The following is a 12,019-nucleotide window of genomic DNA, read 5'->3' as shown; positions in this document are numbered from 1 at the left end:
ATCGTAATGATTTTATATTCTCAGTTTTTCATTAAAACATGGTTTAGAGGACTGTGGAAGAGAGAGAGAGAGAGAGAGAGAGAGAGAGAGAGAGAGAGAGAGAGAGAGGGGGGGGGGTTGATTCCCTTAATTTTTTTTGCTGGACATTTAGGTCCACAACCCTCTTCCCGTATTCGTGTACTTTTTTTTCCATGTGCTTCGTTACATTGATAAATTTCATCATGGGCCTTTTCGGATTGATGATTAATTCGCTGACTAATATACAAAGAACTGGAAATGGTAGTAATAACGTAGTGAAGTAGCAGAATCGGAGCCAACGAAAATACATTTTCGTCTTAACCTGTTGGACTTTCGGCCGTTGAGAGTGATATTCTATATAGCATACAAGTAATATAACTTGAAATTAATTAGTTTGTTTGCAATTTATAAAATGGAATTAGGTATAGGTAATCATATTGTATCACGTTCCCCATTTATCCTGACACCATCGTATAAATGATTCAATTTCAAGGCCAGCCTTTCTTGTTTAATTGTTTCCTTTTCCTATTTTCTAAAAGTCCTAAATGGGAAGGCGTTCACCGCAGTGTTACCATTTTGAGATAACAGTCATCAAATTTCGACGGAAATAATAAATATTCGGACGGCATTGGTGATGACGGAAAAATGATTTTGAAATTTGTTGATTTTGGTTTCATATCTGGTCATTTAGCATGATTAGGGAAATACGACTATCGTTTTATGAGTATTAGGTACAAATCTATCGCAAAATTAGATTTTTGTATTAAAGAGGTCTTTTTTTTTTTTTTTTTTTTTTTTTTTGGGGGGGGCTCTCGTGTTTTTGTTGTTTTTCATATAGATATTTGCCCCATGGACCATCACGATCACCCCTCAGAGTATTGCCTCCTTACTATCCGAGGATCTGATATAAAGCCCCTGAAATCTCATCGAGCTTAATACACCGGTTACATAAAACATGCAATTATGGTATTATTTTTGAGTTCGATGTTCCTTTTTTGTATTGTCGCTCAGTTCGAGCCTGGCATTGTATGACCACGCGTTGGTAGTTCACAATACGTTCACCAGCCAACATGCAGATATGTGTCAATATAGAATCGTGGAGATATTGCACACATACAAAGTTATATCTCTAACATCTATAAGCAAACACACATCTGTGACAAAGGCGGCTACTGCATGGGGAAGCTTTAAAGGGGAAGTTCAAAAGTTCCCTGACAAAAAGTTTATTGTATAAATAGCAAACAAATAAAAATAAAAATATCGCCAAAGGTTTAAGGAAAATCCATCAAAAGAATAAAAAACAACTTATTAGAATTGTAAACTACTTCACACCCGTTCCTAAAGAGAAAACAAAAATAAGTAATCACGAACCTTAAAAAATATAATTTATGCATTGCTCGTTTACGACGTCAAAAATTTAAAACTTAACTTTCTTAATCTTTAATGGATTTTCCTCAAACCTTCGACAATATTTTTATTTTACTTTTCTGCGATTTTTTAGAACAAACTTTTCTTTAGGATGAACCGCCCCTTTAAATAATATATACGTTGTAAATTACTTGATATTGACAAAAGGTTCACTGAGATATTTACCCCCCCCCCCACTCCCCATGCTCGGAAGACAAAAGGGAAGGTTCGTATACCCCTTTCGAACTTCATAAAAACAAATATCATAATGTGTGCTCGTTTCCGTTTTAATCTGTCACCCCTCTCTCATTTCATTTATTTCATATTGACGTTTGATTCACGTAACCCGGCCCCCTAGAAACAATTATAGTAATTACACTGCAAAAACTCCGGTGTTGATTTAACACCAGCCCGGAATCTATATATGTCCACACCAGAGAAGTGTTAAACAACACCAGCTTTGGTATTAGTCTAACACCAGATAGGTGTTTATGCAACACCAATAAGTATAAACACAGCATCGGTTTGATTTCAAACTGGTGTTGTTTCAATACTTCTCTGGTGTGGACATATATAGATTCCGGACAGCACTTATATACATAAATCAGGTGACGGAATAACTTAATCGAGGGGCCCGTCTTGCAAAGAGGTTGCGATTGATCCGACCAATCGCAACTATGGAAAGCCAGCAAAGTCAAATTATACATGTTTGTTCATTTTTTTCTAGATATGAATGTATAATCCATAAATTCATTGATTTTGACAGTTTGGGGTGTTCACTTTGTTTACAATGGATATTTTGTAAATTTCCTATAGAAAAAAATATGACACTGATGGATTTCCATATAGAGATACGATTGATTGGATCAATCGTAACTCTGTGTAAGACGGGGCTCAGATTAAAAAAAATATAATTGCACATTTGAGTTATTTGGTATAGGTGTGGCTGTTGGAGTAGATCGACCATACTGAAAGCGTCATGAGAGAGGAAAGAATGTAGAAAAGGGTGGCGGAAATAGATGTCACGTACTCACTAAATCTATTCTATTTTAAAACAAGACTAATATGATATTTAACTATTATATATTTGGCAAAAAATAAGAATAAATAAAACAATGGTACAAAATGACAATTTCTTTCGTCGCAGGGCTCTTAAAATCTCATTTCTCCAACTCCATATATTTTGAGGGCAAATTGGAAGAAATTGTATTTAGAAATACATTTGGGATGTAGTTTTGACGGTCCATGGACATGATTAGGGAGGAATATTTTCTTTTTTAATTATAATCATTTGAATAAACAAGACAAAACATAGACAAAATATAATCGTAATAGCGACAAGACGTACCATAACCATCGAAAATGGCGCTCAAATAACAGATAAAGCTTACAGCACTTATTATACATGTATAAACACACAAACTCTCTCTCTCATTCTCTCTTTCTTTCTTTCCTTCTTTCTTTCTTTCTTCCTTCCTTTCTCCCTTTCTTCATTCCTTTCTTTCTTTCTTCCTTTCTTTATTCTTTTCTTTCTTTCTTTCTTTTTTTCTTTCTTTCTTTCTTTCATGAGGTAGTTGTGTTTTTTTCGAGCTCCGGTTTTTCTGGTTTTTCACTGATTTATATGACCATTTGGTCCTTGATTTTGTACCATTAAAATTGTGTTGGGTTATAGATTAATATAGACTCGATCCTCCTTCGTCAGGTTTACCAGTTTTAGTGTTTTTTTAACACATTTTCTGTTATTTTTTGTAAGGTTTCTAGACTGGTTCGTACATGGCCAGTCAAGCAAACCAACGTAGTGTACAGGGCCAGCGTACCACAAGTGCAGCTGGCCCTTTGTTAAACAATGTAGGACATTTTAAAAATGTCACCCGTCACAATGGTGTAAGCTTTCAAGCTATTGAAAATGTAACGATACAATCTTATATCAATGTCTTTACTACAACGATACCCGCTAATGACGTAATATCTGCCTCTCGCATCTCTAATGGTCGCATAGCTGTGTACCTAAAATCCAAAGAAGCTGTTATCAATGCTGTACAACAAGGCCTTGAGTATGAGGGGGCCTTTCTTGAACTAACCCCCCTTGTACGGCCCACTACTCGAGTCATTTTATCTAATGTATACCCAGAACTACCGAATTCTGTCTTGACTGAAAATCTAGCACCTTTTTGCAAAGTTATGTCCGACTGCAAACCAATACCTCTAGGATTTAAAGACAAGCGTCTAAACCATATTATGAGTTTTAGAAGGCACGTTCAAGTGTTAGTGAAACCTAACACAACACTTCCAGATAACATTAATTTCGTGTTTTCAGGTATGAACTATCGTGTATTTATTTCAACTGAGTCAGTTAGATGTTTTAACTGTGGTGAATTTGGTCATATTTCCCGCAATTGTAAGAAACCTCAAACAAGCACAAATATTAATCAGTCAAAGACAAACGCTGCCCCAGTTTCAAATGACACGAGAGTGCGCCAGCGCGGATCCTCCCCGCCTCTCACTACGGTTTCGGACCCCATGCCACCATCACCTCCCCCCTTGGCGGCAACTACAATGCCCCCACCTGTACCCACCTCCTCTGACTTCCCTAGTTTACCACCTCGTGATCGTGGGCCCCTTTCAACCTCAGCCACCCCCTCGCGCATTAGGAAGCCTCAATCCTCCCCACTGCACATACCTCTGACATCACCTGCTCAACCGTCCAGCAATTCAACTACCACGCCCATAGTCGTGTCCTCCAAGTCCCCTCCCCCCAAATCTATTTCTGCGTGCCCTTTGCCTGTGTGGAAAACTCCCCCATCACCTGTCCGAACCTTCTCTGAAGTTGTTTCAAAACGTAAGCAACTAACACCCGAATCAAACGAAAACAATACTACTCTTACTACACTGAAGGCCCCCTCTCCTCTTCGGAAAGTGGCCAGGAAAGCTCCCTCCTCCCAAACCGAAACCGTAGACTCTCCAACCCTAACACAAGTCCTTGACTCCCAAACCCCCAATATCCCTCCTACCCCATCCTCCACAGTTGGAGATTCATCTACAGACACTGACTCCATGACTTGGGAAGATGCCCAAACGGATGAAGATATCCCGAAGGAAGATGCACTCCCATTGACTCAAGGCCCCCTCTCCCAAGGCCAAATTGTGAAATTTCTATCAAACGTGAAAGGGCGGAAAAAGCCTGCCCACATTGCACGGAAATATACATCAAATATTCCAGGGCTAGTTAAACAATTAAAGCCCCTGAAAAACAGCCCCCTAGTAAAACGTAACATGCAGCAGAGGATATACAAATTGATCAGCACTCTGGAGAGCTAATTCCTTTTTACCTTCTCTTCATTCATTACGTACGCTCAAGTTGCTATAGCCATAATGGCACTGTCAATGCTGACCCTCAACACCGGAGGATGCTCCTCCCAAACTCAAAACGCCTCCTTCCGAGTTTATGTTGAGCAAATTGCATGCAACCCGCTCGTTGTATTTTTACAGGAAACTTACCACCTTAAAGATAGCAATCCTTGCTGGAGCAACTGGTCCCATAAACCTTTTTGCTCACCCGGCATTACTCGAGGGTCAGGAGTGACAACTTTGGTCAATAATTCTCAAGTCGATATTTTATCTACTTTTATTGTTTTGATGGCTATATATTGTATAACAAGCTCTCCCATAATAACTGTATTTATCATGTATACAACACACTCATTCCTCAATCTGATGAAATGGCAATTAAAGCTATCAATGCCCTTAATTGTCATATCTCCACCTGTTGCGAAGATAATATTGTGATTGTGGGTGATTTTAATTGCACTGAAAATCCTGCTATTGATCGTTTGTGCACGCTCACAGAACGCAGACCTAAACTTGTTACGGCTTTGCAAAATGTTCTGAATAAATCTTCTCTTTGCGATGCATGGCGTTTTCTAAATCCAAATGAAAAGAAATTTACCTGGCAACGGCACAATCCAGCCAGTGCACATGGCTTTTCAAAGTCTAGATTAGATCGATTTTATGTACCATCGTGTCTAGTTTCTTCTATTCATACGTGTGAAATTATACCTTGTTCCTTATCTGACCACTCTGCAGTTTCTCTTACTTTGAAATTCCCAATACGAGCTAAAGGAAAAAGTGCATATTGGATTTTCAATAACACCCTTTTGGAAGACGAAAGTTACATTGATATTATTCGTCCTTTTTGGTCAGATTGGCAAAAAGAAAAAAATGACTTCCCGAATCTTGCATCTTGGTGGGATTTCGGAAAGGTTCATATAAAATCAATTACTCAAATGTATAGTAAAAAAATAGTACAAAGGAAAAGGCAAGCTCTCATAGAAATTAACAAGGAGATTGATAAACTTCAGAGCGCAAAAGAATCTAGCCCACAAGATAAATATACTCTCGACGAGCATAGAAATGCATTAAACTCGTTACTGAAAAATGAAGCACGCGGAGCTCTTGTGAGGTCTCGCTTTAAATACACAAATGAAACAGACTCATGCTCCAATTTTTTCTTCAACTTAGAAAAAACGAATTCCTTATCAAAAAGTATATCCCGCATTCGGCTCGCTTCGGGACGTATTTCGGAGAACCCTTCTGAGATAAAAAAATCATGTTCGGGATTTTTATGAATCTCTTTACACTCGAAAGCCAACTGACAAAAGCGCCATCAATAGTTTACTTGTAAATATCAAAACGCTTGATCCGTCCTTATCAAAGGACCTTGAGAATCCAATATCTGTAGAAGAACTTGATAATGCTGTCAAGCAGCTAGGTAAAAATAAGTCTCCTGGTATCGATGGACTTACCTCTGAATTTTATCATGTCTTTTGGCCCATGCTCAAAGATGATTTTCTCGAAGTTCTTACCTCCTCTCTTGAATCTGGATTTTTACCATACTCCTTTAGGAGGGCGGTCATTACTTTACTCCCCAAAAAAGGAGACCTCGCTGATATTTCAAATTGGCGTCCCGTCTCCCTCCTCAACACAGACTATAAAATTTTTGCTAGGCTGCTTGCCAGTAGGCTAAAATCATGCATTGATCATGTTATTGGAAGAGACCAAAGTTATTGTATCCCCGGTCGTTCTATTTATGACAACATTAATCTCATTAGAGATATTTTGTTCTATGCAAACACTGATAATATTTCTTTGGCTGTATTGAACTTGGACCAGAAAAAGGCATTTGATAATGTAGATCACGTTTATTTATTCAATGTTATGAAACGCATGGGCTTTGGAAATCATTTTATATCCTATATACGAATTTTGTATGAAGGGGCTGAAAGCCTCATTAAAGTGTGTGGATCCCTGACGGCTCCTTTCCCCTTTGAGAAAGGAATACGACAGGGATGCCCTCTATCAGGGTTGCTATATACTCTCGCCATTGAGCCTCTCCTGAACTCACTAAGAGAGAACGTGTCAAATCATGCATTAAATATCCCTGCTATTAACAAACCTTGTGTAGTATCTGCATATGCAGACGATGTATCGATATTTGTCACAGCCGATGCTGGCTTTGAATTAGTTGAACAAACTTACAATATGTTTAGTCTGGCCTCTGCTGCATGTTTAAATACAAAAAAATCACAAGGCCTTTGGGTCGGCCGTTGGAAAGGGCGGAATGATAAACCCCTCAACTTTTCTTGGAATAGTGAAGGTCTCCCCTTTTTAGGAGTTCATTTAGGGAACACGTTTAATTATTCTAAACAAAACTGGATTAAATGTAAAGAAAGACTTAATAAGACTTTCATTTCGTGGTCTCGTTTATCGAACTTACTCTCATTTAAAGGCAAGGTATTGATTGCAAACCAGCTCGCTGCATCAAAAATATTTCATGTTCTTGCAGTTCTTTCTCCTCCTGAAAATGTATTAAACGAACTTCAGAATTTAATTGTGAATTTTATCTGGTCAAATAAGCGGCACTGGTTAAAGAAAGAAGTGTTGTATGAAAAACCTGACGAAGGAGGGCTGGGGCTAGCTTGTCTCCAAGCTCGTGTTCTAACTTACAGATTTTCGATTATTCAACGGTTTCTTTCCTTAAATTCTCATCCAGTAAACGACTTTATGGCTCATTTTTTGAGACAGTATTGTAAATTAGGATTTGATTACCAATTGTTCTTTACAAGAATTGATCCTAAGTTTTACACAAGTCTTCCAGTTTACTATAGTGAAGTTCTGCGAGCTTGGTTGACATCTGGAGCTCGAATTGTGACACAATCCCTCTCTTTCAGCCATGCAATTAACATGCCCTTAAATAGTTTTCATATTATTGATGCAATTGATGTTGATAATTTTTTTCCGACGCGCCTGATGGCATGCGGAGTGAAACTAGTTCGCCATTTGATAAACCACTCAACTGGTCATTGGATTGAGAGTAGCTGTCTCCAAAAGAACTTTCCAAGAGGACTTCGACAACCATCATCGCGTCTCATCGAACGTGAAACATTACTCATTCGAACTGCACTCTCTAAAGTTTTCCCTACATATTTTAATGACTCAGGCTGTCAACACAAATACTCTGATCTATTGTCTGCTCCAGTTACTCCGATCAACTTCACTCTGGCTTCTTACGAAAATGGACTTATTGCTTCTTCTAAAGCTATCTACAGAATCTACAGGAAAGAACTAGATAATACGACAATCTTATCAAGCTCACATTGGCATGATACTGGATTTCTCGATCCATCTACAAAAGTGAACTGGCTATCTATCTATCAATTACCAACACCTAAAAAAGAGGCTGATATTCAATACAGACTCCTTCACAATATTTTACCGTCGCTCACTATACTCCATCATCTTAATACAGACATTTCTTCTTTTTGCGGATGGTGCGGAGAACTAGGAACCATTCAACATCTGTTCATCGAATGTAAAGGAATCCAACCTTCTCTCAATCTTCTTCATAGACTGTTGAACAATCTCCTCCCCTCTCTCAAACTTAATTTTGACCTATACTGGGCACTCATTCCGCATGCCAGAGGGCGTGACGGAAAGGTTATCCGCCTTGCTAATTTTCTTATTATTAGTTTAAAAAGTACCATTTATTTTATGTACCGTACCTCAAATTTCACCGATCCACTTATTATTTGGTTACATCGTCTCAAAAACAGAATACTCTATGAATTTACTTATTACAAATTATGTTCTAATATTGATGCCTTTTTACGTAAATGGTGTATGAATAGATTACTTTTTACAATTAACGAGGGCAGCATTGCATGGCTCATTTAACATTTGGTTTTATAACTCTGTGCTTGTAATCAACCTGATCTCATTTGAATGTTTATGTCAAACTATTCTTTTATTATATACCTGACTTTTGTGATTATAATTTGTAAATAAAGTTTTCATTTGAAAAGTCAAAGTCTTTCTTTCTTTCTTTCTTTCTTTCTTTCTTTCTTTCTTTCTTTCTTTCTTTCTTTCTTTCTTTCTTTCTTTCTTTCTCTTTCTTTCTTTCTTTCTTTCTTTCTTTCTTTCTTTCTTTCTTTCTTTCTCTGTATCATTCTTACACACACAAGTGCACCCTCAACGCACGCACCCACACACAAATGTATACATCTAATCTTTACTATATAAGACAAGTCGATGAAAGATTGTAACACATGACAAAGATCTATTTCTGTGTAATATTGATTGTATTTCTGTAATTTCATTAAACAAAGACATTTCCACTGACTGGCTATGATATCATTTTATTTAGTTTCATTTATTGCAACATTTTTCATAAATAAGTATCTAGACAAGAAAATGCAAAGTAAGTAAGAAAGTAAGAAAATATTCTTAATAATGTGTTATAATTCCCTCTTATTTTCATGTTCATTTCAGGTAAGAACACTGAAGTAACAGTTCACTTTCAAACACTACGATCATCTACCGTGATTTTATCATCATATTTCGCTAATGAATACATTGTGCACCTCTGGATATTAAATGAGATAGGTAGTGCTACAAAACTAAACATGACCAAAAAAAAAACACACACAATAACTAAGTCAAAATTATAAATCCGTGCTTCTTTTCTTTTCAAATCAATAAATGGACATGAATAGGATTGCGACCTGGCTTGCGATTTTATGACAGATGCCAAGCATATACAATAATAATTTTTGAAATCCGATAAACTGCATAAAAGGGTATTAACCGTGTAAATGTGAAATAATAATTAAAGTGCATGTGCTACTATATCATGGACATCATGCGCATTATTGAGGGTTTTTTTTGTTCATTTCCATTGCCATGAACAAACAAATATTTACTGCTAAGTTTGTACAAGGGGCATGAAGGGGAAGATCCCATAAAAAGTACCGTTCGGAGCTCCGTAACACAAATATTTACAAATAATCGTTAATTTGAAAGAGCGATTCTGATTGGTTCCTAATCAGTCTACTGAGCTAAGTGCGCGTGCAACGACGATCTTGATAGGCCGTTTCATTGTGGGATTACTCGCTAACCTTTGTGTTACGGGTCCCTGGTCATACTAAGCCAAATGATGAAATATTGGATCGTGATGTCACAAAAGAGACAACTTGTCTATTGGCAATACTCATGGCCATGGGAAGCGGGGGCGCTGAAGCAACCCCAAAATTTTCCATGGGTGCTGCGTGTGTAATTTTCCATAGGCAGGTATAATAAATGTAATGAAAGTAATTTTTTTAAGGAAAACCCTTAAATCATTGCTTGTCAAATTCTCCGGACGGAAACCGCCTGCTTTTTTTATTGAAAACCTTGATTTTGTTTTGTTTTGTTGTTTTGTTTATATTTTAATTTTTTGTTTTTGCTTGGCAAATTTCTCTGGACCGAATCCCCCTTCATTTAGGATTGAAAACTTTTTGCTTGTCAAATTGCCTTTGCACCACCACTCAAAAAATTGTCCAAAAAGCCCTGGAAATACCCATGCAATGTATTTTTCTGTGACGATATTACGAATATGACAATACTGACGATCTTCTGTCCCCGTTGCGAACAATTGCGTTTGTTTGTCAAAGCATAAACAAATGCTAGATATGCGAGTTCTAACGTAAGCGCCTTGAGCATTTAATCAAAATGGAAACGACGCTGTATCGATTCTATGTATTATTAATATTTTTATTATTATTATTATTGTTATTATACATGTATTAACCATGTATGGTACAAAATCATGCAGCATATTCTCGCAATTTTAATTTCAAAACCAATTGTATATCTTTGTTTTCAGTACTTGATTTAAAAAAAATAATCATTACACTCTATAATTACGGATTTAAAAAATTAGTCAAAATAGACTGTGAATAATGGCCAGCTGAACACTGGATTTAGACTTTTAAATGGGAAGTTCACCCTGACAAAAGTTTATTGTATTAAATAAAAGAAAAAAAAAAGAAAAAAAAAACATATTGGAGAAGGTTTGAGAAAAAAATCTATCGAATTCACTGTTTAAATAAATTATCATTTGGTACATTATTTTGTTCAAGGAGTCTTAAGTGATGAAGAAATAATAATGAAATATTTGTATAGCGCACGTATCCACCTTGCTAGATGCTCAAGGCGCTCCTGTATTACCCCGGCTTCCGGTGCGCACAGCTTTTTGAGGAATTACTTCCTGCCGGTACCCATTTACCTCACCTGGGTTGAGCGCAGCACGATGTAGGTACATTTCTTGCTAAAGGAAAACACACCATGGTTGAAATCGAACCCACGTGTTTTAGATTGAAAGACGAGAGTCTTAAGCACTAGACCAAGACACCCCCATTCAACACATTCCCTTTAAAGCAATTTTGATGCCGATGATAAAACATGTTCTTCAATTGACTTGCGTGCAGATTGTACACTAAAGATACCTACTTAAATACAAACTTACAGGCCAGATATAAAAGGAAATATGCTTAACAATAATAATTACGTTTTGCTGTCTCTGGTCGGGTACTATGAGCAGACACATTGCTAACTTCTACAGGGAAAAGCAAAATTAATATTGATTGAAATATGAAGTTATTTGACCGGCCGCATGTGATTTTTAAAATTAATGTTGATAAAAAAAAAAAAGTCAAATTCTGAGGGTTTTTTCACTTTTTGACACTATTTCGTCTAATTTCACAATAACCTAGGCTTACGATAATTTATTTCGTCATGAGTTTAATATTCACACTTTGTGATCAAATAAAATGGGAAACATTCGCAATAATCTATTTTCAACACAAATCACTTTTTTTTTTCTGTTTTCCCCGACACTTGGCGGCATATCAGGTCGCCACCAAAGGCTACAGTGCACCCGTGTCTTCTTTTGTAATTTAGAAATTGAATGCTACATGAATTTGCATTTCGTTGTCAGTACGGCTCTTAAACCTCCTTGATTTGTTAGGGTATACTTTGAATCATACAAGCTGTTCTAAGTTTAAAGTGACTTTAAGGACGTTTTGTGATCCTTTCTTGTGGTAAATGATACGTCCATTGCTTAGCTCGTAAGAAAGGTTCAACAGTCGTTCTAAACAATGCTTATAGTCGCTCTGGACCCACGAACAGCTTTATGGAACACCCACCTTGACCTTTTTTTAACCATGAAATCAAATCAAATAATATTCACTAATAATCTCTGTTTTCATCCCCATATTTCCTC

The 12,019-nt window shown here is 36.9% G+C and overlaps 1 protein-coding gene across 1 annotated transcript; it reads left to right on the top strand.

The window, feature by feature from the left end:
- Window positions 1-3,981: 3,981 nt before the first annotated feature.
- LOC135154500 (mucin-2-like) lies at window positions 3,982-4,743 on the top strand. Its single transcript, XM_064100725.1, has one exon. The coding sequence runs from the start codon at window positions 3,982-3,984 to the stop codon at window positions 4,741-4,743; it is 762 nt and encodes a 253-aa protein (XP_063956795.1).
- Window positions 4,744-12,019: the final 7,276 nt, after the last annotated feature.

This window comes from Lytechinus pictus, chromosome 6, assembly GCF_037042905.1.
Source record: "Lytechinus pictus isolate F3 Inbred chromosome 6, Lp3.0, whole genome shotgun sequence".
Lineage (NCBI taxonomy): Eukaryota > Metazoa > Echinodermata > Echinoidea > Temnopleuroida > Toxopneustidae > Lytechinus > Lytechinus pictus.
Note: the sequence above shows the minus strand (reverse complement) of the source record. Positions and strands in the feature narration are given on the sequence as shown.

Coding starts and splice junctions, on each gene's coding strand:
- LOC135154500 (XM_064100725.1), top strand. CDS start 3,982: ATGCCCCCACCTGTACCCACCTCCTCTGACTTCCCTAGTTTACCACCT.